We start from the raw sequence: 26,911 nt of genomic DNA, 5'->3' as shown, positions 1-26,911 counted from the left end.
ACATCAAGGCTTCTTCTCTTTTTTTTTTTTTTAAAACGTCCCATAAAACAGAAGATGTCACGCTAAAATTCACAGCCACTCGTGGGAGAAAACGGTAGTCGGAACAGTTACAGTATAAAAGCATCATAAAGCACTTTTATCTGAAAAAAAAGTAAACAAAACAAAACAGAAACAGCGTTTTTATTTCACCCATTGTAAACATACAACAAAACAGCAATACAATTAACTTGATGAGGTGGTGTTGTGTTATTTGTGAATGATTTGTTGAAAAGAGCAAAATCTTTCAGCCCATAAACTGAGCAACTTTCTTCAACTGAGCTAATAGCTGCAAGCAAAGTAGCAGAGATGCTCTCACATGCCTACCCTCAAGTTAAAAAAGTTCATGTCTAAAAAAAAGACTTCTATTCAACTTAGTTTCACTTCATATTTTTCCACTTGGTTGTCTGCACTCCACCCACAGTGGCGCTGTCTAAACATGTGTCTCTAAACCAAATGGAATATTTCCCAGAGTGACAATGAGTCTGAATAAGACTTTTTTCCTGCTGTGCATGTAAAAGTGACACTTTGGATGGTCCTGATTCTACAGACAGTTTCTCAGGTTTATGTGTGAAAAAGACTTTAGTGATTGTTTTGAACGGTGCATGCTCAGGTATCCTGTTCATGGCTTAAACTGGCACAATTAATTCTATTGATTTAATTGAAATAAATGTAGGCCTATAACCTCCTGTTGACTAATCCATGAGGTACACCAGTGAACACGGAAGCCCAGTTGCCCAAATCTTTTAACAGATTTACAGCTTACAACCATAACACCTGAGCACACCTGATCTCATCAATCTGATCTCAGGGGCTGGGCAGCATCAGGCCTGTTTAGTACTTGAATGGGACCCCACCTCAGAAACCAGGTACTGTAAGGTTGGAGGGCGGCTCACGTGGTGGAGCGTGTCATCCACCAGTCTGAAAGCTGATCTTGAAGCATTCTGGGTAAAATATTGAACCTTGCTTCATTTGTGTGCGAATGTTAGATAAATGGACTTCTATGGAGCTTTTGTACTCTAGCTGACCATTTAAAGTGCTTTTTACTACAAGCCTCAGTCACCCAGTCACACACACGTTCATACAAGTGCTTTTTTCGATATCTAAGTGCAGACACACTCAGGTAAAAGTGCTTAGGTATATAGATAAAATATATACATGTGTGACTGTGTGAATGAGACTTGTAGCAGAAAGCTTTTGAGCGCTCACATTGTGTAGAAAGACAAGCGGAAGTTCAATTATTTATCTTAATTGCCTACATCGATATTTACTCCTCTCAATCGTAGACTCAGTCCTACTATTGTCTTGCAGCACCATCGTGTGGTACAAAGTGGTATTACATAAAGTATTCGTATTTTGCGTCGTGGCATTGCAACATAAGTAAATGTTGGAAGGTTGTAAACCTTTTTAATTAACAACAAGTATCTTAAACACAGTTCAAGATTCATTTATAAGATTCACGAATATCAGCATTTAAAGTTACTTTACAGGCACATAATTAAAAGACTTTTCCTGAGAGTAATACAGAACGCCTTAATTAATGATTAGTATTACATTCATAGACAATTTGCTTGCAGATAAGATAACAAAAGTGATAATAATCAGTTAATTTGCATTTATAACATTTTTTTCCGAAACTTCACACTGACCTTGAACGTAACTTGACGTTCAGTGACACTCGGTCCCTCCCTAAGTTTTTCAGAAAGCCCTACCGGGTTACCAGTGAAGTCTCGAGCACTGCTTTTTTTCCGCTGGACTTTCAGACCGGGGAAGTTCACTTGAGTCAGGCAACCTGACACGAAGTGCTCCTGGGAGACAAAACTCAGGGAAAAATGTTCCATTGACGAGCGTCCAGTCAGGAAGTGTTGAAAGCGTCAGAGCAAGGCACAACTGTGCTTTGTTTTCGCATAACGACAAGACAGCACACTGTTACATCTGCCAGGTAGGTGTCAGTGCACTGGAAACTATTCTAAACAATACATTCTGCTCCTTTCAATCTTTCCGTAACTACAAAGGCGAGTTAGTTAGACAGCAGCACTGATAGTTAACAGTTTACTGTATCAGAATCAGAATACTTTATTGATCCCTGGGGGAAATTATTTTTTGTTACAGTGCTCCATTTTAAACCAACATTAAGACAAGACAGACAATACGCTAACTAAGAATAGTACAATATATACATACATACATACATACATACATACATAAGTCACTTATAAATAAATATTTGGAAAAGAAACATGTGTAGCTGTAGCAGCAAACAGTGTGTTAAGTGGATGCGTTGTACAGGGAGATGGCCACAGGCAGGAATGATTTCCTGTGTCGTTCAGTGGTGCTTTTCGGTAATCTCAGTCTCTCACTGAACGAGCTCCTGTGACTGACCAGCATGTCATGGAGTGGGTGGGAGGTGTTATCCAACATTGTCTTTATCTTGGACAGCATCCGCCTCTCCGACACCACCTTGAGGGAGTCCAGCTCCATCCCCACAACATTGCTGGCCTTACGGATCAGTTTATTAAGTCTGTTGGCATCTGCGACCCTCAGCCTGCTCCCCCAGCATGCAACAGCATAGAGGATCGCACTGGCCACCACAGACTCATAGAAAATCCTCAGCATTTTCTGGCAGATGTTGAAGGACCTCAGTCGCCTCAAAAAATAGAGACGACTCTGGCCCTTCCTGTAAAGTGCTGTGGTGTTTTTAGCCCAGTCCAGTTTATTGTCAATGTGTACTCCAAGGTATTTATAGTCCTCCACAATGTCAACACTGACCCCCTGGATTGAAACAGGGGTCAAGTGTTTCCTGGTCTTCCTGAAGTCCACGATCAGTTCCTTGGTCTTTGCCACGTTGAGCTGCAGATGATTCTGCTCACACCACGTGACAAAGGAGTCGACCACAGCCCGGTACTCTGTCTCATCATCCCTGCTGATGCATCCAACCACCGCAGAGTCATCAGAAAACTTCTGAAGATGGCAGGTCTCTGTGCAGTGGCTGAAGTCTGTGGTGTAGAGGGTGAAGAGGAAGGGGGAGAGGACAGTCCCCTGTGGTGCCCCTGTGTTGCTAATCACCTTGTCAGACACACACTGTGGGAGACGTACATATTGTGGTCTTCCTGTCAGGTAATCAACAATCCAGGACACCAGAGAAGCATCCACCTGCATCGCTGCTAACTTATCACCCAGGAGGGTCGGCCTGATGGTGTTGAAAGCACTGGAAAAGTCAAAAAACATGACCCTCACAGTGCTCGCCGGCTGGTCCAGATGGGTGTAGACACGATTGAGCAGGTAGATGATGGCGTCCTCTGTTCCGAGACGAGGCTGATAAGCGAACTGAAGGGGATCCAGATGTGGTCTTACTATGGGTCGCAGCTGGTCCAGGATGAGCCTTTCCAGGGTCTTCATGATGTGGGAGGTCAGTGCCACGGGCCTGTAATCCTGGGGGCCACTGGGACGAGGCGTCTTTGGTACAGGGACGAGGCATGATGTCTTCCACATCACCGGGACCCTCTGCAGACTCAGACTCAGCATAAACAGTTTATGAAAGACTCCACACAGCTGGGGGGCACAGGTCTTGAGGACAAGGGGACTCACTCCTTGGTAGCTTGGTTAACCACCCACACTCTCATTCACACACGAACACCAAAGTAGTTATTAACATCAGCTAGTATGTTTTAATGTTTAGATATGAACGCTGATCGGTGAGAGGAGGGGTGTGTGCACCGTGTCAGTTTTATATGTGTCTATATATGGGGTTTTTTTTTTAACATTGTTGGTAAAATAACTTCAATCCTAATGACACCATTCAAATTACACAAGAGTTAAAACTCCTTATCAACATTATGAATTTATGAAAGAAAGCAATTTCTACTTTTAACCCTTCATCACTTGTTGCATTTGACCACTTCAGCCCTGAAGTCAGCTGAAATCCCACAATGCCCCTATTTCGGGCTTTGGCTGAACGTGGTGGGGCGAAGGCTAGACCTGGGCGCAGGAGGCAGAGAACAGGAGACTGCTGGAGGACAGATGAAGATGGTCCGGTCCTTTCACTGAGGCAGCTGTCTCTGCTAAGCCTTGCTGACAACATGAAAAAAGTGTGGGTGAAAGACTATACCGATAACTACCTGGATCAATATTCATTCAGATACATCATGGGGCCTTTCAACTTACTCAGTGAGTTAATTAAAAAATGATAACTGGAGAAATTTAAAAAAGCAGCAGCACAGATTTGATTAAATCACTATAAGTGATCCCCTGCTGTACGTGTCTTAATGATATCTTTGTGGATGTTTCTTTTTCTACTCTTTAACTCTGCCTGTAGCCAGTGAACTGGTTGAGGAGCTGACATGCCTGCTGTGCAGCAGAAAGAAGTTGTCCAGGGCAGCCCTCCACCTCCTATTGGTTCCCCAGCTTCGAGGTCTGTCTCTGGAAAGTTGTCCTGCTTTGGTCACCCCAGCCCTCTGCACTCACATTGCTGCACGCTGCCAGGTTAGAGAGAAACCACCGCTTCCATGTCCGTGTCTCATCTTTTACTCTGTCTGATTATTTATTGTGAGTCTGAATTTTCTGTGTTTTTGTCTCAGGATTTGAGGAGTCTGGATTTGTCTGGAGCCCAGCAGCTACCTTCAAAGGTCATTTCCGAAACCCTCCATGGCCTTCCTGCTTTGCGCTCCCTCTCTCTGACTGGCATGTCCTGTGACAAGCATGTAATCAGAACAATCGCTCACCGTTGCCGTTTGTTGCGGCATCTAGATGTATCCCACTGTCATTTGCTTTCCCCAGGTGCATTACTTCCTCTTGGAGGTGGGGCTTTCTGCTCATCCTCAGGCAGTCCCTTTAAAGCTCAGAGTTCTGTTTCCACTTCCTGCTCTGATCAGTCCTCATCCTTTCCTGCAACCCTGGCTCCTCTTCCCCTCAGCAGTCTGCTGGCTCTGGATATTGGGTTTGGGGTACAAGAGGAAGAACCTGTGGCTGCTGCAGCCTACCTCCTTCTCTCGCTCCCCTCCCTGGAAAGAGTAGCCATGGAGGGCATAGAAAAGGCCTGCTGCCTCATCGAGCACAGAGAGTTCAGCCTGGCAGATGAGTTTACAAGCAGGGAAGGAGTTGCCAAGCTGGAACAGGTTTGGCAGGAAAGAAGGGACAAGGAGGGCAAGGATAATTTAAGAATGAGGAGAGAAAAAACAGCAGTGGATAGAGAAAATGAGGATGAAGAGGAGGAGGGGATATCATGGGAGGAGTATAGGAGTGGGAGTGAGGAAGATACAAGTAGAGATGAAGGGCCGCCTTGCTCTCAGAGGCAGTCAGGGCAAAAAAGGACACATCGGTCACAGTCAGACTTTGCCCTGAAACTGAAGGATGTTAAGGGCTTAACCTTTGACTCTCTGGATAGTTTAGGTCGTTTATGTCCAGGCATTTGCTCCATGTCTGTGAGTGTTGACAGTAATGAAAACACTAGAGGAGGAAGCAAGGTATCTGTGTTAGCCGCGGGCCTCAAGGCCTGGTCCGGTCAGATGCAGAGACTCTCAGTCCAATTCCCAGGAAATCTGGACAACCTCCTTCCCTCTCTGTTAGTTGCAGGGTCCTCTCTGATTTCTCTTACACTTGAAGGGGTGAAAACCAACTCCTACACCAGACTCCTGCCAGTCATCAGGGCCTGTCCCAGACTCAGAGACCTGCTCATTTCTGCTGAGCCTTCTCCCTCCTTCCTACAAATAGAACATGAGGAGGATCAACAGGACAATGGAGATCTTCCACGTCTGCCTAACCTTTGCTCTCTCACACTCAGGTAAGGTTACTGCTGAGGTACTATTTATGGTATACCAGGAAGTATTGCCCGTCAGTAAAGATTCTACACTGTTTCTTTGTGTGTTCTTGTAGTAGGCTGCTCATAATGATGTTTCACATCAATCTGACATTTAATCATGCCATTAGAGGAAAATCAAGTCTATTCTTGCTGCCAGGCTTAAGAGGCCCTATTGTACAGATAACGCTGGCCTTTATAGTGTTCATATTCTTCTTTTTAAGCTTTTTTTCTGCCTCGGTAGCACCTATCTGTGTTGTGGCATATAACAAAATAAAGTGAGAGGAAGTAATTATTTGAAACTTAAGAAATGAGGCCAGAAAATTATATTTTGATAAGCAGACAAGACTTTGGCAATCTATCAAAGATCTTTCCTCATCTTCTTTGTCTCTCCCTGAAGTTTCTCCTATGAGCACAGCCAAATAAAGCCTGCCATGTTCTGGATGTCCCTGAAGACGGTCCTCAGGTGTCTCCTGACCGGTTCCCCTTTACTGGAGAAGCTCTCACTCGTCTCCCTGCCGTGCCCCTTGGACTACACTTTACAGAGTGTGCTACGCACAGAGAACTATGAGCCGCGTGCTTCTGCAGAATCCACAGGCTCACCTCTCGTGCCGCTCGGTCGGGTACGCCACGTTGATCTGCAGCGGACAGACGTGACGATTAGAACAGTGAAGAGTTTATTACAGCAGAGCAAGAGACTGAAGTATATGGATGTGAGTTGCTGCTGGCAAATTAGTTGCTCCGAGTGGCTGGCCTGCAAGAAGTGCAGTAATGTTCAAATTGTCTGGGCATAATGAAGAGATTACCAGTGGATTCACGTCCAGCAAATAAAACTACTGTGCACCTTTTATAGTGTGAGGTTCTACTATAGCTCTACGAGTTTTGGCAGGTTATCACAGGTTATTTTTGCACTGAGAGAACATATTGAAATTACACTTGATGACTTGTCTTATATAAAAAGAGTTATTACAGTAACTTGGATACATTTGAAAATGTGCTGTATAATTTATACCATGTTTTAAATCATTTGTTATTGTTTTTCAAACTTATTAGAAAGTCAATATTAATGTCTTGTCTTTTCAGTAAGCTATAAATCTTATATTAAATACCACATGAGTGGATTTGTGTATGACTTATGATTTTATATCCACTATCAATCCACTGCACATGTCCAAACTATCTCAGCCTTGCCTCTCTACCTTTGTCTCCAACCCGCTCAGCCTGTGCTGTCCCTCTGATGTACTCATTTCTAATCCTGTCAATTCTGGTCACTCCCAATGAAAACATCTCAGTGCAAACATCTCCAAACCACCCACCATAGCAGATCTCACTACCATCTTGTAAATCTTCCCGTTCACTCTTGCTGTTGCCTTTCTGTTATAAATCACTCCTGACACTCCACACTGTATGCTCTCTTTTTCACCTCTCTCTCATTGCCTTGGATATTTGACCCCAAGTAATTAAACTCGTCCTCCTACCTCTCGCATATTAAACTGTTTCCATCTCATTCATACACGTGTTGTGTCTTCGTTTCAATACCTGTCCTTAATCACCTGAACTTGCTGCACATGATCTCTGCCTGTCAGTCAATAAAAGTCATTTTCCTTACCCTGGTGTCCATCCGTGCGCACAACTCAGTATAAACCTTTGACACCTTTCTTTTTCCTTCCTAACTTCTCCCTTTAAACACGATGATTTCACATCACCTGGGGATCATTTCTTACCTAATTCCAGGAAGTAGGTGGCGGTATTGCACAATAATCCCTACATTAGACGTGGAAGAAGAAAAAAACAAGACGGGCGGCTGTTTGCTCACAGGCTTCCGATCCGGGCTACGCGGAGATAAAAATCAATCACCACGTCTCGACTACCACGTCACTCACCGGATTCCTTCTCGTACCTTTACGTTAGTTAGCCAGAGGTTAGCATCTGGCTGCTAATAAACGCCACATTTTCAAGAAAAGGGGGGATTTTCACACCTTTCCTAGTAAGTAATAAACCGGCTAGGAGCTGTGAACACGTCACATTACCGGTTTTATAGTGACGATCAGTAAAAACGCGCAAAAATAGGATCATTTAGCTTTCTACTACAACCAAAGTCAAACGTTATTAAACATAAACGTCTGAAACGCAAATGTTAGGTCGTGTGAGCGCTTATCGGCTTTCCTTTTATAAGCAGTGCTTTTCCTGTTTGGCTAATGTCTGTCTGTAGTTTAAATACGTTGCCTTTACAGCGATAATATGCTACATGTCCTGTGTCGTACCGGCTCTGCGGGCCTTCTTGATAAAAGAGCTCAAGTTCCCCTCAAAATAAAATGCGAATAACTGTTAATTTATAACATTGCCCCCTAAAAGGTCACAATGATAAATGAAGACATCAGGACGTTTGGAACAAGGCAGATATTCATCTTCCAGCTTCATGCTTTATAGTGATAAGTAAAGCAACAAGTAGAAGAAATGTCCATCATGGGAAGGTTGGTTTCTCCTTGCATACCTTTCACATATCTGTGACGTTTCATACTTTGCTGAGGCTCTCTTACCTTTTGTTGACAGGATCAGCTTTTCGTGCCTTTTCCCAGCTTCGTGGCACTTCAGCCTCTCATCCCAGGTTCTTCCTCGGCTCCTGATACCATCAATCAGACAGCTGCTCTTCATCAGTCTAGTGGTCTGCCTGATAGGGCTGCTCTACCTGCTGCTTGTTGCTGGAAAGGGGCACGTCAGCTGGATCACAAAGGAAAATCACTTCCACAGGTTTTACACAACTACTATCCAGTTGTAGATGTCCTAGTAAACATGGGAAGCATCATTTCTAACTTTTACGATTCTCAACAGGCATTTAGCCAGGGTCACTGATATCGACGCAACAGACACAACCAACCCCAACCTGAACTACGGTCTGGTAGTGGACTGTGGCAGCAGTGGCTCCAGGGTGTTCGTGTACTGCTGGCCCCGGCACAACGGTAATCCCCACGAACTGCTGGACATCCGGCAAATGCGAGATCAGAACCGCAAGCCAGTGGTCATGAAAATCAAGCCAGGTGAGATGTCCAGTGTTTGGCTCAAACTGTTATCACAATATTATATGGTGATGCACGCATTTCAGCATCTTGTACTGCCTTTTATTTACCCGCTGCGATCTAATGTGTGTTTTCCTTCAGGTATTTCCGAATTGGCTAAAACACCGGAGAAAGCCAGTGATTATATATACCCACTGCTGAGCTTTGCAGCCCAGCACATCCCCAAACACAAGCACCAGGAAACACCCTTGTATGTCCTGTGCACAGCTGGAATGAGAATCCTACCCGAAAAGTAAAACCCCAATAAGAATAAAATCGTGAACTACAAATCTGTTAACACCTGAGCTGACCTGAGTTACAGTTAAAAATAGCAAAGTTCTTGTTATTTTGTTTGTTTGATTTCAGTCAACAGGAAGCACTTCTGGAGGATCTGCGCACAGATATCCCAGTCCACTTCAACTTCCTCTTCTCGGATTCCCACGTGGAAGTGATTTCTGGAAAACAAGAAGGTGCGTAAATGGAAACGTAATTTGAATTTGTTTATTTCAAAGGGACAGTGCATGTAAATGAACAAATCAGTGAAAATATCGAGTTCCTGGCACGTTAGACGAAAACAATAAACAAGAAATTTAACACATCATCAGACAATTTACAACGATGTAGTTCAGGCAACAAATACATAAAATTACAACATGAAATTTTATAGTACACAAGAATGAACATCAGTGTGTTATACAGAATGAGAATGGTTTGTGTTGTTTTATATTTAATACAGTGGGAGTTTATTTGATTCATCACTTTGTAGCCACTGAAAAGTTTTCTGACACTAAACCTTATATCATAATTTACTTTGTATTTATTGGTTTTAGGTGTCTATGCTTGGATTGGAATCAACTTTGTCCTTGGAAGATTTGACCATGTGCACAATGGTAAGAATCCAAGAAGGTAGCATTGCAGTTGTGTACTAAGTTTTTGCCACTAAAAGGCTGTTGTGCTGCATGTTAACTAAATCCATGGAGACTTTTGTATCTGCTAACGCGGTGCTCATACGATACGCCTTCACTAACTGAATCTCAAACCCCTTTGCTCTCGATCACCCAAGACGGCGAGGCTGTAGTGGAGGTACATGTTCCAGGCGGCGATCAGCAGGAGATGCTGTTGAGGAAAAGGACTACAGGTGTCCTGGACATGGGTGGTGTCTCCACACAGATTGCGTACGAAGTGCCCAAAACTGTAAGCTTTGCTTCTCCACAGCAGGTTATTATCCACAACCAATTCTGTTTTCGTGCTCTTTGGTTTTTGCCACTCACCCTCTGTTTTTCTCCCCCACTCCCCTTCTTCCACCCTCTATCATTTCCTGGTAAAACCTGTATGATCTACTCTCCATTCATCACTATTGACTCTACCGTAAGCCAGCTGCAGGCTCAGCAAATATGCCACTGATTGACTGTAGCCTCCCTTGATAGTTCATCTCTGCTTCTTTGATGTTTTGAGATGCCTTATTTGAGACACAATATTTAGCTTTCTCTTTTATTTTCTTGCCTCGACTATGGCTGCCCTGCTCTAATAATAAAGGTGTGTTTATATGCATACACGCACTTTAGAAGTGCGGGTGTGTAAATTTGAATATGCGTAAGTAGAGGGAGGGAGTCACTTCTCGTGCTGATGTGTGTTTGCTCTGTAGGAGGAAATCGCCAAGAACTTACTGGCCGAGTTTAACTTGGGGTGTGACGTGCATCGCACAGAGCATGTGTATCGTGTTTATGTGTCCACCTTTCTGGGTTATGGAGGAAATGCAGCACGCCAAAGATATGAGGAGAATCTCATCAGAAATACTGCAGCCCGAAACAGGTGAGATCTGCAGGTCATTCTCTTGGCTTAATTAAACTGTTTTTGGGCTTGTTTGTTTTTTTTAAAGGTGGCACTACACAGTATTGCGGATATTTATTATATTTATTCAGGCTCTTAGATCAGCATATTGGTGAAACAGTGGAGTCTCCACTGCTGGACCCATGTCTACCCACTGACCTGCAGGATGAGATTGGCCCACCTACGCAGCACCTGTATCTGCGAGGCACTGGAGACTTTGACCAGTGTAGGCAAATTCTCCAGCCATTCCTAAACCGCACCAATGACACCCAAACCTCCCTCAATGGCGTCTACCAGCCGGCAATTGACTACAGCAACAGTCAGTTCTATGGCTTCTCTGAGTTCTACTACTGCATGGAGGATGTGCTGCGCATGGGTGGAGATTATAATGCTTCGAAGTACGCCAAGGCTGCCAAGGTGAGTGGCGCTAAAAAAGTTTAAGTGCCAGCAGAGCTCCACGGTACTAGGTGGTGAGCGCAGAACCTGCTGAAGGACTCGGGGCCCTGATGTCACTTTCATGGGCTCTTTCTGACAGTTTAGTCAGTGACATACACATGAGTATCCCCCTAGCTCGTGTAGGGCTCTGGAAGTGTTCCTCCTGGTCCTTCAGTCTTGCTTGCTGAGTTGATGCCCTTCTCCTTGTATGTCCTCCACACTCTTGAGACTGTGCTGGGAGACAGTAAACCCCATTGTCATAGGGATGCACCATGCTCGAGTAGCTGTGCAACTTGAATGGGCTGGGGGAACAATCTCATGCTACCAGTAGTGGCAAGTGCCATCAGTAAACAGGGATGATGGCAATGGTGCTCACCACCTGCTAAACCACTCCCTTTTTGAGATGTGTTTTGTTACCTCTCCACTGTACCTGTTTTCAATTTGATTGAAAGCAGGTGAAGTTGATTCACAATGGCTCACGCTTGCTATTAGGGTGGATTGATCCCTCAAGTTTAACTTTATTTAGGCTGTGATGATCCAGTGTTCCTTTAACCCTTTTGAGCAGTGGAGTAGAGTTATTTTGAGCACTAGAATGGTTATACTAATGTTTATCATTCACTTATCATTGGAAACTTTCCAGACATTTTTATTAAACATTTACAGAGTTATTGTGCCACCCAGTGGAAGATTCTGAGGGAACGCTTTGAGTCTGGGTTATATGCCTCACATGCAGATCTCCATAGATTGAAGTAAGTCAGGACTCTCCAGCAGTTTCTGAAAACAACATATAACTTGTCACGTTCCTCCAATATCTCTGCTGCATGAATGTTCAGCATGTGCTGTATTTTTCCTGTCTGCAGGTACCAGTGTTTTAAATCGGCATGGATGTATGAAGTATTGCACACAGGCTTCTCTTTTCCAACCAATTATAAAAACCTAAAGACTGCTTTATTGGTCTACGATAAGGAGGTCCAGTGGACTCTTGGAGCTATACTTTACAGAACACGGTTTCTGCCTTTAAGGTAAGATGGATTTTCTCGCACATGTTGCCCTTTCCTTGTCAGTTTACTAATCAAGCTTTAAGTCATTTTGCCCAGTGAAAATAATGCTGTTCATGTGAATGAGTGCAGCCATGGTTAGTTGAGCTGGATTTCACTACAGAACTCTCAGTCTTTGTTTCCCAAACTGTTGTAATATGTGTGACTTGTTCTTGTTGTGACCTCTTCCAGGGACATCCAACAGGAAAGCCTGAAAGGAGCGCACTCTCACTGGCGACACAGCTTCTCCTTTGTCAACAATCACTACTTATTCCTGGCTTGCTTCTTCATCGTTTTGCTTTCTATTATACTGTACTTACGGCGACTCCGCCGCATTCATCGGCGCACAGCTCAGCGTTGCACCCCCTCGTCTGTACCGTGGCTGGAAGAGGGCCTTGGCTCGCCAACAATCCTCATCAATCTCTAAAATTTGTAGAGCGTAAAGTCTGGGCAGCGCGTCTGTTTCCCATCGCCAATTTTCGCTCCTTTTCTCTCTAAAGCCATCTCCTTTGTCAGTGACTCTTTGAAGGCTGCTCCACCTTAATGTGTTTTGAGAGATGGTACAAATAAGGAACACCTTGCATGAATCTTCAGGCTTGCCTAAGGAAAGTATGTGCGATTAAGTTAAACATTCATAATTATATTTTTGCCTGTCTAATTCAGAGGGCAGCTGCCCTTAAGTGTCTCTTATTTATTTCCAGAAATAAATGGTACTTTATTTCCAGGTTATCCATAGGGAAATAATTTCTTAGTCAAACTTTTTAATTTCACAAAGTTTGACAAATAAACTATAGTGGCTTTTTTTTAAAATTTCTATTTATGTGTGGATATTTACAGTTCTGTATGCCTTTGCCTTTTCTTTGTGCATGTACACATCTTTTTTGTTGTTGTTCTTAAAGTTAGATGAAATAAGCACTCCCCTATTTGTATAGAAACCTCAAATGCAATTAATTATAATCAGTAGAAGGGGAATTTTTTTTTTTTTTTTTTTTTGCGCTGCAGTTGAGAAGCACGTCTAGCAGGAATAGTCTTTTTCTGTTTGAGTGTGTCTGTGCGCATCGCTCCAAAAGTGACAAGTAGCCTTGAACAGCTATGCTAGTGCAATACATGTCTTATCACTGCAATGCATCTACCCTTTTCTCGTGAGCCTCAGTCTTTTCTAAGGCCTTGCTGAAAGTCTTGCGTGTGGATATCTGGCTGTTCGGTTGGATACTGTTGCATATGTTTATGTTTAGGCTTCATTTTCAGAAGCTATCATGTCACTGCTGTGTGTGTGTGGGGGGGGGGGGGATTGTAAACAAGAGCACATGCCCCATTATTTATATAATGAAATGTTTTCACAAATGAATGTGAAATAAATGTGACACTGCAACCCAGTAATAAAAATTTTATGCTATTCTGATCTTTTTTTTATTATCTTTTGGATTAAATGTAAATTTCGTGGTCTTTGGGAGTAATGTGAACACAAACCTCTCTGTCCTCTTTTATTCACCAAATGTGGTTTTTAAACTTATTTCCTGTTTAAAAACTGCATGGGGAAAAAAAAATCAATCAATGGTAATAATCAGCATGTAGCCAATAATGGCCACAGGGCTGCAGGGTTTTTTTGTTTGTGTGTTTGTTTGTTTGTTTGTTTTTTGCCTGTCCTGTTTGGTTCTTTAGTCATCAAAATTGTTGTCTGAAGGCCAACAAAGATACCCAACGAATTTACTTTACCAAGTGGATCATCAAGGCCTCGCCGTATTGGTCCATTTGATCAACCTTTGTTATTCATTTTTATTTTTAGTTGTTACTGATGGGCAGTGGCGGTCCTAGTCTGTTTGGTGCCCCGGGCGAACACACAACATTTCACCAGAGAGAAACACACACATATGAAGAGAGAGAGAGTATGCATAGTATGCAAACAGCCATCATAATTCGTCATACAATGAGAACAGGACAAATCAACAACTGACAATGACTAATTAATATTAAAATCTGTAACAATGTATTGTTTGGAGTTTAGTCTGTTACTGTTACTATTTTTACCATTTCTTTTTGGAGCAACTGAAATCCACATAATTTCCTTAGGGATTAATAAAGGATTCTGATTCTGATTGTTTCAGGATGACCTGCCATTATCCAATGACACATCTGCTTACCTGTATCTTTTGCTCGTTTCTCTTCCTCTTCTTTTCTATTTTTTCTAAACTGAGCACCTGATGGCTTTGAACTTTTCTTGTCCATCTTCCATTGGTTTTAATTTTGCACTCCAGTATGAACACAAATCCCTCAACCCGAGGATCGCCACAACATAACCTAATAGACCTTTTCTTACTCTTCTTATATTTATTGTTTGTTTACTTGCACTGCTGTAACTGGAGCCTCGTCGTCTCGTCTCTCTATATACTGGACTGTGTGTAGCGGAGATGACAATAAAGTTTACTTTGACTTCAGCAGCGAGCAGGCACACCGAGGGCTCTCGCGCTCACTTTTCGCGTATAGAATTTCGGGAAAAAAAAACATCGGTGCAAATTATAAGTCTGTATCATAATGTCTGGTGTTTCGTGTTTGTTGGTTTGTTTTTATTTTGTTTTACTTTGCGAGTTGGTTATTAGATGCTCCAGCCAGCCAGTGAATACCCCGCTGCCCCGCCCTCTCCTCCCTGTGCAGCAAGCAGCAGGCGCACCTCGCAAACGGAGGGCGCCCTTACTCCCAGCAAATGGGGCAGCATGAGTACGAGCAATGTTTTTTTTTTTTTTGCTTTTTTTTTTTTTGCCGAGATCTCCTGAATCACCTGTTGAGAGAGGAAAAAAGCAAAATAGAGAGCAACATAATAAACACAACACCACTGCATGAATCTAGCTAAGTGTAAATAACAGTAAATACTAAAAAAATAAATGTTTTTGTGCAGCACGCAGGACCGACAGCGCACAATGTGCTTTGAGGTAGCAGCTAAGAAAAGTGTAGTTTGTGTCTATGAACAATGAACACCTGTGTGCACACCTGTGTGGATCAGCGCGCTGGTATTCAAAATGTTTCTCCATGTAACAATCTGCTAGAGCAGTGGTTCTCAAACTTTTTTTTGCTGCTGTTTTACAAGAAAAATGTTCGTGCCCCCCGCCTCCATGCACGCGCACACACAAACACATCCTCCAACCACACACACCCATATTTTGCTCCATTGTGGTTTATTTCACACCTCAAACATTTAGTAAACAATTAAACAAATACAAGTAATCTGCAATAAATGACAGGTAGTAATAAAATAAACTACTAACTCTTTTACGCTACGTCCACACCTACACGGGTATTTTTTGAAAACGCAGCTGTTTCGTCCACACTTAAACGGCGTTTCGAATCACCGAAAACGGAGATTTTTTAAAACTCATTTTTTGCGTTTGGACGAGGAATACAGAGTTCATCACGCAACTCAAAGGTATGTGCCTTTTCTCAGGTCACGCTGTGCATCACGTTATTGTTTACATGAGATGAATTGCACAATGGCAGATAGAGACAAAATACTGTTAATCTGACTATCTTCAGTTTTTACATACTTACATATACACATGCAGTTACTGTCCCTCCATTTAGAAAGGCAGAGGCTTCACGGTGTAATTGTTTTACATGTAGTTTCCTGTGTAATAATATTCAACATTGCTATCAATACATTTTTCAAAAAATGCCTCTCTGTGCAAAATCGGTTCAAAAACATAAACAGCTGTGGGATACTGTTTGTCCGTGATTTGAACCGGGGAACAAATCGTGGCAGGATCAGCCACTGTAACTTTACTGTATAAAGAGCTAACGTCTCCAAAATGTCAGGAGTAGTTAGTCATTACAACAAGTGTTTGTGAATTAAAAATCAAGAATGTGGGATACTGTTTGTCCATGATTTGAAGAGCCCAGCGCTGCTGCCGACAAGGGAAAACCAATTATGCAGGGAGACCTACCTGGCACTTGTGCAGGTGAAACCAAAGGGAAGATTTGCTTCACCATATTTTCTAGTCTTTGGCTTAGAATGAAGTTGGTTTGGAAACATATTCAGCGATGCTTCATCTCCTGCATTGCGTTTGTGTGGGAGCCCCGTGCTAGCAGTGTGGAAGGCTTGTTTTTTTTGGTTTTGTTTTGTTTCCCTTTTCATACCGCACCCCCCCCCCCCCGCAATGGCTCTGCGCCCCCCCCCCCCCCCCCCCCCCCCCCCCTAGGGGGCAGGCCCCCCACTTTGGGAAGGTCTGTGCTAGAGGGTGTGGGGAGCCATAGGCCTGTCCCCCAGGGCATGAAGCAGGCATGGAGGAGATCCAGGCCTCGACATCCAGAGGCCCCAGAGAGCGAGAGCCAAAGGAGGATCATCAGAGGGGCATTCGTGCCACCCTCTGCAGAAACTGCTGTGTCACCATGCAAATACTTAATTTAAAAAATAGTGTTTCCAAGCCACAGTCTGGCATTGTTGTGTTGGATATCTGCTCTGTTACAAGGCTGTAAGTGCTGCATCACTGAGAATATTCCACTCGTGGATTTGTTTCCAAGCAAACAAAGTCATGCACACAATGCAAAATCAATGTGACCTGTCTTGAGAACGAAGCAAATGAGCCATGTGGTGTTTGAAGTCCTCAGCAGACACTCCAATAGTAACATAAACTAATGCACTTGCTTATTGTTGCTTTGAGTGGAAGATAAATTCATTGCCACTTTTGCTAGAATTCAAAACATGTTCTAAACTCCCACGTTTGTTTGCTGTGAAGTAACCTCTCAGACTGAACTCGTGTCTCAATATTAGTATTATATATACTGTTGATATTATTAGTCTGTTATTAACAAAGACTGACATGATTACATGCAACAGTTTGTGAAGTACAAAAGGCAGGCTGGTCATTTTCTTTCTGCTTTTTGCTGCATCATGTCTCTGGTCTCCCACCTTCAGCGTTGTAATAACCAGCTGTAGCTTTAAAAGTTCATTTTTTATTGGTACACTACCTGTTCATGTTAACCTTTTTGTGGTATGTGATATGTGAACAACAGCTGTAACGGCACCCTGAAAACAAGTGGCTCTTTAAGGTTCTTATATTGCTGAGTCACTGGGATGTCACCGTGCCTCACAAACACACCCCCAGTGATGCAATATGCTTTTTCCCATTGAGCTTAAGTTTCAGTCAATAGTACGTAACATAGGACAGTTTAACTCATTTTTATAGGTATGATTACGATGTTTTTGTTTTGATTGAAGACAAATCCCTTAAAAATGCTATTGTGTGACCGATTAATGGCTCAGAAAAATTTTTTAAAAAGCAGTTGTTCTTGTTCAGATCACTCCCTGTGATGTCAATCAGAGGGTGGGGTGGCCTGACCACTAACTCTTAAGAGCAGCTGAATCCAGTGATAACCGCTGCACACACTGGGATCTAGTGGAATATCAAAGTGAATTTGAAACTTCTGTCCTGCAACATGAGACAGGTATACAGTATCTAAAGACATATAAATAATTAAGAGTAGAAGATGTAATGAAAAAACAAGGAATTGGTTTAAATAACTGGCCTCCAGCGGGGTCCTTGGACTAAAGCAAATGGAAGGAACCTGTGAGGTAGTCCAACAGTTTGACAACAATGTTACACTTTTTTTGGGAACTGGAACTCAAGCGTGTGTGTAAAGCAGCTATTTTCTGAAGCTTCTGCTTTAACTGTAGGCTATTTCATAAGACTATCCACATGACGTGAAGCACGGATGATGTGTGCAGATCTGTATGCTCAGATTTAAAACGGCAGGTGAGGGTGGTTTGTGTTAAAATAATGTTTTTAAAAAAGAGCTTTTCTTCCTTCCCTCCAGTTAGGCAAACATCAAAGGTTCAATGAGCACTACATTACAATAGTGCCGCTAAAGCAGCAGCTAAGATATCACTTAAGATAAAAACAAAAAAGATGTGCACTTCTGTGTTTCTTTTGCTGAATAACTACAGATGTCGCCTTTCTTTTGCTTCTCCAGTTGTGTTTCAGAGCTGTAATTGCGAGTTATGTAACATGCACAGTTCAAATAATTAGTAAAATATAAAGAAGAGTTATTTCTTAAATGAGCGTTCATTTCATATTTATGTGGCATTTCCTGGAAGGATAAGTGATCCTGTTTGTGTACTAAAGTCGGTTTTTCAAGTACTACGTGATAGCGCCATATGCGGTGTAGAGAGACCACGACTTTTAGATAACTTCCCTTTGACATAAGACGATTTCCCTCATGGTTATTGCACATATGCTGCCTGATAGGTAAGCCACACCTACTTATCTAGTCAAGCTGGACTATGAGATTGCACTTTTGTCAAACCCATTCAAAAACGGAGAAGGAAATCCAGCATGGATGGACAACTTGTAACAGTGGGGCTGTTGAGTGTGAGAAGAATCTGGCATGGAAAGTTTTCATTGGTCGCCTAAAGCAAAGATCCCGCCCGAACATTAACGACATGAAACGCGAGTGGTCCATATTAATACAACCACGCCCTCGGTCGTTACGTCACATGGGCGCTGGAACTCCAGTAGTGATGATGTTGTGGTTATCCATGCCGCCGTTACCTCTCTTGAGTGTTGTCTGGTAAGGGAGAGCTTCTGGTAGAGCTCCCCACGCATGGAGTTGTGCTCGGACCGTGTGGTGGCAACGCTGGATATGTCGCAGAACAAAAGCAAAGACGAGGAGCCTTTCAACAGTGACGGGGACTACGAGAGCTTGCCACCTCATGTCTCCGTGACGACCCACATGACAGCGGGAGCAGTGGCTGGCATACTGGAGCACACAGTGATGTACCCCGTGGACTCTGTCAAGGTAACTCACCGCGAAGCACAAGTTCACACTTGCTTCGCCGCCACAGATCATTCACCAACAAGCTCCAGAGCAGCGCTAACTGTCCCGACTGTCTACCATAGCTCGCTAACGAGCGCTAGCTATAAAATCTCCGGGCTGCCCATCCTCGGTTAGCCTTGGTGTTAGCCTTCGTGGTACGAGCTGGCTGAACAAACTAGTTTCACAGGCTCGTATGAAGTAAATCAGAGTAAAGAAATATGATAGTTAAACCAATCAAGTACAAACAGTTTCGTTTCTTTTTTTCTTTTCTTTTCTTTTCTTTTCTTTTTTTTTTTTTTGCTTCCTGCTCGACACAACGATTAACTTGCTAACATGTGAAGCTTCCTCAACGCCCGGTGTAACCTTAATTCATAAGAGGCACATATTAGCAAGGTTAAAGCAAAGTTCAGAATCACGGTTTTATTTTCAGCCAGTGAAGCAAGTTAGGTATTCCCACAGTCGTTGTAGGCAAAGTAAAGGTCAGGTCTGAAGTGTGGTTACATCACATATCAGACTTTTTCCAATATTTAAGGCAAGATTTATAAACACCTTTCTGTAAGTTATTACTCTGTAGTGCACTTAAAAGCACACTTGTGGTCCCACACACCCTGCCACCCCGACTAGATGATATCACTAATTAATAAAGGCTAACAGAGTCCTACCAAACTGTGTTTGATAATGTGGTTATTATTGTACTGCAGTCTACATAGAGCTTCAAAGTGCATATACACTCGTTATATACAGTGTGTGTGGCAGTAAACAGGTGTTATGTACAAATCTAACCCACTGTTTGGGTTGTGACCTTCGCTGGGTCGTGATGACCCTTCTACCAGGTTAAAGCTGTTGGTCTAACAAAAAAGCTGGTCTGTGTTCTTCAGACTCGTTGAAGCAGCTGTAGTTGTCTCTGCTTGTTTAAGGGAAACAAACACACTACACGATAGATGCAAATTTATTAGTTTATATATTTTGTAAGTCAGTACAAGAATAATAATGACATTGGCTTATAATTTGGCACAATTTTCGAAACTGTGAATGCTCCCAGTTATTTTCTCTGTTTTCAAATATGAGTATTTGATGTGTTTGCTACTTTTTGTTAAATGTGGGCTGCTGTTCAGACAGAACATTTTAACACAGCGTGTGATCTTGGTTTCTCACATTATTACAGGCATCACCATCTATTAGCACAGGAAGAAAATAATGAACACAATATACATTTCATACAGCAGTTACACTCCATTAGAATGAGAAAGCCCATGTTTGATCTTGACTGCTATTTATATAATACTACTACTAATAATAATAATACTAATACCAATAATAACTAGTAATGACAAATGGCAAGCCAAGAACATTTTATTTGCCTTTTATTTTTTAGCTTTGTGTAAAACTGATCTAGTGTAGGCAAAAGGTGAACGTGAAGCAATAAAGGATTAAATTACTGACTCTTTGGAACAATAATGAGTACAGATTATTTAGTTTCATCTAAACACAATGACAGTAAGTCATGAGTAGGAATGACTGGATTTTTAATTGTCTAACCTGTTTTGGTTGTACACTTGATAGTTACCAGACAAGTTTATAAAGAGAGGAACGTCATTTCTCCCTCCCATTAATGCCATGTTGAAACTAACACCTAAAGGTAAGTGTTCAGTAACATAATGAAATGAGGGTCCAGTTTTGTTAAAAAAAACTTGCATCTGTAAAGTAAATAGTAAACTGGGCGGTTTAGGTGTGGTGAACTTTGTTCCTTTCATTCCTCTCTAAATCCTGCTCACCAGTTATTTTCTAACAGAGTGGCATTGTATTGATGGTGCTTTATTTTGTAGTGCTGCAGTCTCCTAACAATAATTTTGATTCGGCACAGACAGCTTGATTAGCATAATCCATAAAAGACACTCGATCCTCTTTCCCCACAGTGTGATAGTCTTGACATATTTCCACACTGACCTGTAGGCCCTTTGTTGCACAAGCCTTGTTGCTGCTTCCTCTTGACTTTTCAAAGTTTTCATAAGCGCAAAGAGCTGTGGATGCACTTGCTCGGTCCAGGCTTTATACAGTTTTGAAATTTTCCATTTTAACCCATTTACGTTTTCCACATTACACAAAAAAGACAGATGAGATTTTAAGAGATTGGATTCAGAGCACACTGTACTTTATTTCTAGTTAACAAACTCAAATTAGGAAGCTGTGTGGTATGTTTCACATAGGTTTTGAAATGCGAGTTGCAGAATGACCGACTTGGTGTTATTTTGAATTTCAAGCCTGGCGAATCAGGCTGACAATCCACTCACTGTATGTTTCAGTCTTCCAGTAAAACATGAGACTCATCTGGGAATCAGGGAGGGGCTTCTGTTACTGCTAGGAGGGGTGTCTTATCTTTGTTGCACACATTCGGAATCAGCCTCACACAGCAAAGGGTGTGTGTGTGTGCAGTTGCGTTTCTCAAGTGTTGATTAGTAAACGGCCACAGAATCACAACAGACAAAGCTAAACTAAAAGACAGGACAGTGAAAGCCATCAATGGTCATGTTTTCTTTCAGCACATCATAAAGGCCGCATCGATATTTGCTTCTGGGGATTGTTGTATTACATCAGCTGACCATAGTAAAAGATGTATATAAGACCATGAACCACCTATTTTTTTTATTTATTTATTTTTTACTAGTACCTGAAAACACCATTATAATATAATCTGCTTTAAAAAATCATCTCCACTGTTGGACAGTTTTTGCATTTAGTCTCATTTTGAGTTCATAGCTGCAGATCTTTCTTATCCATACATTTTACACCATGGGCCACATGCAGCCCACTTTGATCTTAAGTGGGTGAGACCAGTGAAACTCCACTTTGTGTCAGTGTAAAGACATTTAACTAAACATGTAATCCCTGATGTCTTTATATCAGTGCAGTTTCATCAAAATTTGTATTTTTTTAATGTGATATATATGTAAAATAAGTGAAAAACATCTGTTTTAATACTTTCCTGTAGTCATAATAATGTACTTTTATTTCTATGGTAGAACATTTCTGTAGTAAATGTAGTAGATACTTGAAAAACTGAGGTCTTTATCAATTGAAAAAGTTGTAAAACTTAAGAAAATACAGTAAAATGTACAACACACACACACAAACACACACTTCTTAAAGCCATCCAGTGGGCCAGATTGGAGTCTTTGCCAGGCCAATTATGACCTCCAGACCTTATGTTTGACAACCCTGCTTTTTAAGCTTCTTACTACACAGGCACTGAGTGTGATGCATTATTAGTATTGGAAGGTTAAATAGTGTTATTCCCCAGTTTTCATTTCACAGTTTCAATTCTAAATACAAATTCCCGGGCTGGTTTAAAATCCCTTATTTATAATGTTTCCTAACATGATGCTGAACCTTAGTCAGTTAATTTCCAGAATTGATCTCTTGGATTTGGTTACAGCAGAAAAGAGTTATGTGTTGCACTTCAGATGTTTTTATCATGTATTCAAAAAGTTACCACAAAAATCTAAAACATTTGCTGCTTGTGGTTATTGTGTACCCAGCATTATTTAATGTTCAGAAGAAGTTGGGGGTTTAAAACAAGACCAATTAAATTACCTCGCAGTTCCTCTCCTGATGGTGTGTGACTAACCATTCATATCAGTTCCTCTGTTTTAAGCAGACAGTTTTGTCTTCTTGTGTGTAAATGCAGTGGAACAAGCTTAAACGTAAATTGCACTGCCAAGTTTTATATGCCCAAAGTTCCCAAATCTGTGTCCTGCAGAAATGTAATTGATATTTTATTGTCAACCCAAAGGAAGGAAACACAGGGGAACATGCTGAGGAAGATAGACTTGGCCTATCTCCTGAGCCAGCCCTAGATACAAACATGCTTTGTGTTGTCCAGAGAACTTGGCATGATGGAGTAAAACAAAGAGCTGCCACAGCCTCCTACGCCAGCCTGGGAGAGATAGAAATCACTCAGACTCAGGCTGTGACACTGCCAGGAGCACTTACTGTCAGAAAAATATAACACTTACAAGGACAAATATGCCCAATAGCAATGATTTGGCTTATATCAGGCGCTGATTTTAAGGCCACACTTGTGTGTTCATACCAAGACCTCAGTTGGATAATGTAACTGTTGTGCTGGAATAAATGATAAGCGATCTTTATTATTTTCTTCAGACAAGGATGCAGAGCCTGCAACCGGACCCAAATGCACAGTACAAGAGTGTGTACGAGGCTCTGAAAAGGATCATCCGGACTGAGGGGATCTTCAGGCCGCTGAGAGGTCTCAACATCACTATGATTGGAGCGGGGCCTGCCCATGCACTCTACTTTGCCTGCTACGAACGAATGAAACGCTCACTGAGCGACGTCATTCAGAGCGGCGGCAACAGCCATTTAGCCAATGGTACGAGTTTCTGCATCTCAACACAAACCACTTGACTATCTACACTGACTGCTTTTACCGTAGACTAAGCATCACAAGACTTGGAGGAGCTGAGTTAGGAGAAGTCATATCCTGTTTACAGTGGCTGGGACAAATCCCAATCGCAAACACGAGAAATCCAAACAGCGTGTGTTATGATTGGGATATGCCATTTAAGCCAGTGTCTTTTTTTAGTAAGAATGGTAATCCAGCACAGCCTTTACTAAAATGCCAAAAATAAGGGTGATATTAGTCATAAACTAATATGGGGATGTCTTCTTTTTATTACTGCTTCAGATATTTGACGTGTCAACGTGTGTTTGTTTGAATAGGTGTGGCTGGTAGTGTGGCAACTGTTCTTCACGATGCAGTCATGAATCCAGCTGAAGGTAAGAACTGAGAACATTTCCTAACAAGGTACTTCTTTGCCTTTTAACAGTGTTGGTATTTTGTCCTTTGTCACTAATCCTTCTAATAAGAGTTATCTGTGTATGAATGCACTTTTTCCCTCTGTCCCGCTCAGCTTAGCTGTTGTACAAAGTGCACCTGAAAATTTACTTTAGCAAATGCACTGAATGAATTTTAATACGCAGATTAAAGTAGTGTGTGCTTTTTATTTCTCTCTAAGTAAAGTTTTCTCAGACTTGCACCGCATTCCTGCTTAAAATTAGAGCTCTTAAAAAAAAGAAGGGCTAATAAATCACTTTATGGTTGTTGTTGTTTTTTTACCTTTTTTATCAGAGATATTGTGTGCAAAGCATGAAATTATATAGAATACATGCAATCAAACACACTAACACCCTTCCTGTTTCCAGTGATAAAGCAGAGGATGCAAATGTACAACTCTCCGTATCGAGGACTTTGGGACTGCATCCGAACTGTAACATATACTGAAGGCGTTGGAGCCTTCTACCGCAGCTACAGCACACAACTGACCATGAACATCCCCTTCCAGGCTGTTCACTTTATCACCTACGAACTGATGCAGGAGCAGTTAAACCCTCACAGACATTACCACCCCGGTAGCCACATATTGTCAGGCGCAGCAGCAGGAGCCGTTTCCGCAGCAATTACTACTCCGCTCGATGTCTGCAAAACACTGCTCAACACACAAGAGAACATAGCGCTCAGCTCCATGAATGTCAGCGGTCACTTGACCGGTATGGCGAACGCTTTCAGGACGGTGTACCAGCTCGGTGGTCTGTCAGCCTTCTTCAAAGGGGTCCAAGCTCGGGTTATATACCAGATGCCCTCCACCGCCATCGCCTGGTCGGTGTATGAATTCTTTAAGTACTTCCTGACAAAGCAGCAGCTGCCTCAGGAGCATGAGGCGAGACCTCGCCCTCTCTAACAGAAAGTGCGTTTGAGCAGCACACAGGTGGGCTGATGACAGAAAACTCCGACATGAAGGTGTAAGAGGTCTTGGTTTTTTTCCACATGCTGCTGATGAAATAACATGAGTCATTTTCGCACAAGGAAGAATGGTGGGGGTGTGGCAGAGAGAGAAACACTCCTAACAGTGTGTTATTTTTCAGTTAATAATGTTCCACAACCATGATATGCAACAAAGATCACTATATATATATATATATATATATATATATATATATATATATATATATATATATATATATATATATATATATATATATATGGATGGATACTTGTAGAAGAGGTGATATTGTTCTTCCTCCAGTCCACAAACTCACCAACCCCAGCTTTTCCAAACTCTCCCATGTTGTTTGTTGTTTCTGTTTCTTAATATTGGAACTCTATATTTATTTTCTTAACATGTGTGTATGTGGGTGCGTTTGCACAGAACCATCACAGCACATTCTTTATTTGCACGTCTCTGCTGATGGGACAGCTACACGTTCCAAGTGCCTTATAAGCATATAAAACCCTGCTTAACCCTTTTTCCTTTTCTGTTCTCGACATAGGAAATCTTCCCATATTTACATTTTCTTTGGTCCAAGTTGCATCATGAAAAGCACACAATTCTGTTAGAATGAATTATGAATGAATACAGGCTCTTTGTATTGGCATCAGTCATATCTGTTAAACGCACACATAAATCTGCATCAATTCTCCTGATTGTTTTGGGGTTTTTTGTATTTTTTATTTTTTTTTTAAATTAAATACTAAATACTTTCTTCCTGCCCCCTGAGAGATCCCGTTTCTCTCTCGGCATGAAGGTGTGTAGGCCGTAGCGGTCCAGCTTTTTGCCTGCACAGAACTGCAGTGCATCTGAATCACGCACAATTTAAAGATCGTTCGCTGTTACTGAAGACAGGCAGCTTGTTTATGTGTATTCAAAACACGAATACACAGCGGTGACTATTTCCGAGAAGCCTCTCTGTTAGCCTGGTGTGATGTTCAGCTTTCGTGTGAATCGTGCTGACCGTGAAGATTAAAGCTGTACATTGTATGTAAAATGCTTTTTTATTTTTATCTTCGGCTTTAGCCGAACACGCACACCCCCTGTGATGCAAAGTGCAACGTGATGACTTGACGTCAGACGTACACTTTGTTACCATGAGGTCAGTAAAAACTTGATCGCATCAGTAAGGGTAAGCAGGCATTGTTATTTCTTTTATTTTCACTCATCCTGTTGTAGTTAAACGTTTCCTGTGTGCTCTCTGCTCTTTTCAGCCTATTGTCATTTTGCCAGACCTTGATGTTATCCAGAAAGCAGTCAGATGTATTTATTTTGAATTAAGGAGGATATTTTTCTTACTCTGGAAAAGTTTGACGCATTCTCGTTGATCTCGCAGCCCCTTCAGCCACCGATTCCTCACATTTGTACAGTCGGGTAAATGATACTAAACCAAAGACAACCTATGCATTCTACTTTTAATCTGCACGATGTTGCGTGCCTGCCTGCGGTGGATTTTTATTCCACTTTTTGCGATGTAGTTTTCACTCAGTAGTGTTAAGATTTACAGTCACATCTTCAAGTTTGGAGCTCAGTGATGTTCTGAGCAAACGCCGTTGGACTTTTATTTTTTGTTGTTGTTCTTTTGAATGTCATAAAAAAAAGTTTGAATTAATCTTGAAAAACTACAGTGCAACCTAATTTTTTACATAGTGATATGGTTGACTTGGAATAGACTACATAAACTATTCATATTGAATTGTTTTCACATGGATGGATAACATGTTTCAATATAAAAGTAGATTGATGTTTCAGTCTGTTGCACACATTGTCTTTTTTTTATTTTATTATTATTTTTTTTAGTTGGATCCGCTGAGGAAAATCTCAGATTTTGAGGTATCTGTTAACAACTGAGATATAAAAGTAGTGTCAAAAGTATTTTGAAACACAAAAGCTGATGTTCTATGTGGGAATTTGAATAATGTAAATATTTTTATGATCTTTACACACAAAAGTGAGTGTCATCTCCAGTGACAGGAATGCTTGAAAGTTTGACCCTGCAAATACAAAATGATTGTGATAATGCTGCTACAGTATGCAACACTGGAGCTGAAATAAACATGTAAGTGAGAAATGGTG

General features: G+C 41.8%; 3 protein-coding genes across 6 annotated transcripts; all 3 read left to right on the top strand.

Moving 5' to 3' along the window:
- The first annotated feature begins 1,741 nt into the window (after nt 1-1,741).
- On the top strand, nt 1,742-7,337 carry si:ch211-214j8.12 (uncharacterized). Of its 2 annotated transcripts, XM_076890771.1 has the most exons (5): nt 1,742-1,978; nt 3,941-4,203; nt 4,352-4,518; nt 4,614-5,815; nt 6,231-7,337. In XM_076890771.1, exons 2-5 carry the CDS (start codon nt 3,966-3,968, stop codon nt 6,622-6,624), a joined length of 2,001 nt encoding a protein of 666 aa, XP_076746886.1. In that variant the 5' UTR covers nt 1,742-1,978; nt 3,941-3,965; the 3' UTR covers nt 6,625-7,337. The 2 variants fall into 2 exon arrangements, with proteins under 2 accessions (XP_076746886.1, XP_076746887.1); XM_076890772.1 differs by lacking the exon at nt 1,742-1,978 and having other exon boundaries at nt 3,452-4,203.
- Nucleotides 7,338-7,603: 266 nt separating this feature from the next.
- entpd4 (ectonucleoside triphosphate diphosphohydrolase 4) lies at nt 7,604-13,584 on the top strand. Of its 3 annotated transcripts, none has more exons than XM_076890769.1 (13): nt 7,604-7,817; nt 8,186-8,304; nt 8,384-8,581; nt 8,663-8,868; nt 8,989-9,139; nt 9,253-9,356; nt 9,717-9,776; nt 9,950-10,254; nt 10,532-10,698; nt 10,809-11,133; nt 11,815-11,900; nt 12,012-12,173; nt 12,381-13,584. In XM_076890769.1, exons 2-13 carry the CDS (start codon nt 8,288-8,290, stop codon nt 12,613-12,615), a joined length of 2,016 nt encoding a protein of 671 aa, XP_076746884.1. In that variant the 5' UTR covers nt 7,604-7,817; nt 8,186-8,287; the 3' UTR covers nt 12,616-13,584. The 3 variants fall into 3 exon arrangements, with proteins under 3 accessions (XP_076746884.1, XP_004544391.3, XP_076746885.1); XM_004544334.4 differs by having other exon boundaries at nt 7,606-7,817; nt 9,950-10,080; XM_076890770.1 differs by having other exon boundaries at nt 7,606-7,817; nt 9,950-10,104.
- Nucleotides 13,585-18,032: 4,448 nt separating this feature from the next.
- On the top strand, nt 18,033-26,911 carry slc25a37 (solute carrier family 25 member 37). The gene is made up of 4 exons (XM_004544330.5): nt 18,033-18,971; nt 23,151-23,379; nt 23,730-23,786; nt 24,213-26,911. Exons 1-4 carry the CDS (start codon nt 18,777-18,779, stop codon nt 24,746-24,748), a joined length of 1,017 nt encoding a protein of 338 aa, XP_004544387.1. The 5' UTR covers nt 18,033-18,776; the 3' UTR covers nt 24,749-26,911.

This window comes from Maylandia zebra, linkage group LG12, assembly GCF_041146795.1.
Source record: "Maylandia zebra isolate NMK-2024a linkage group LG12, Mzebra_GT3a, whole genome shotgun sequence".
NCBI lineage: Eukaryota > Metazoa > Chordata > Actinopteri > Cichliformes > Cichlidae > Maylandia > Maylandia zebra.
This window is presented reverse-complemented; position numbering and strand designations above follow the sequence as displayed.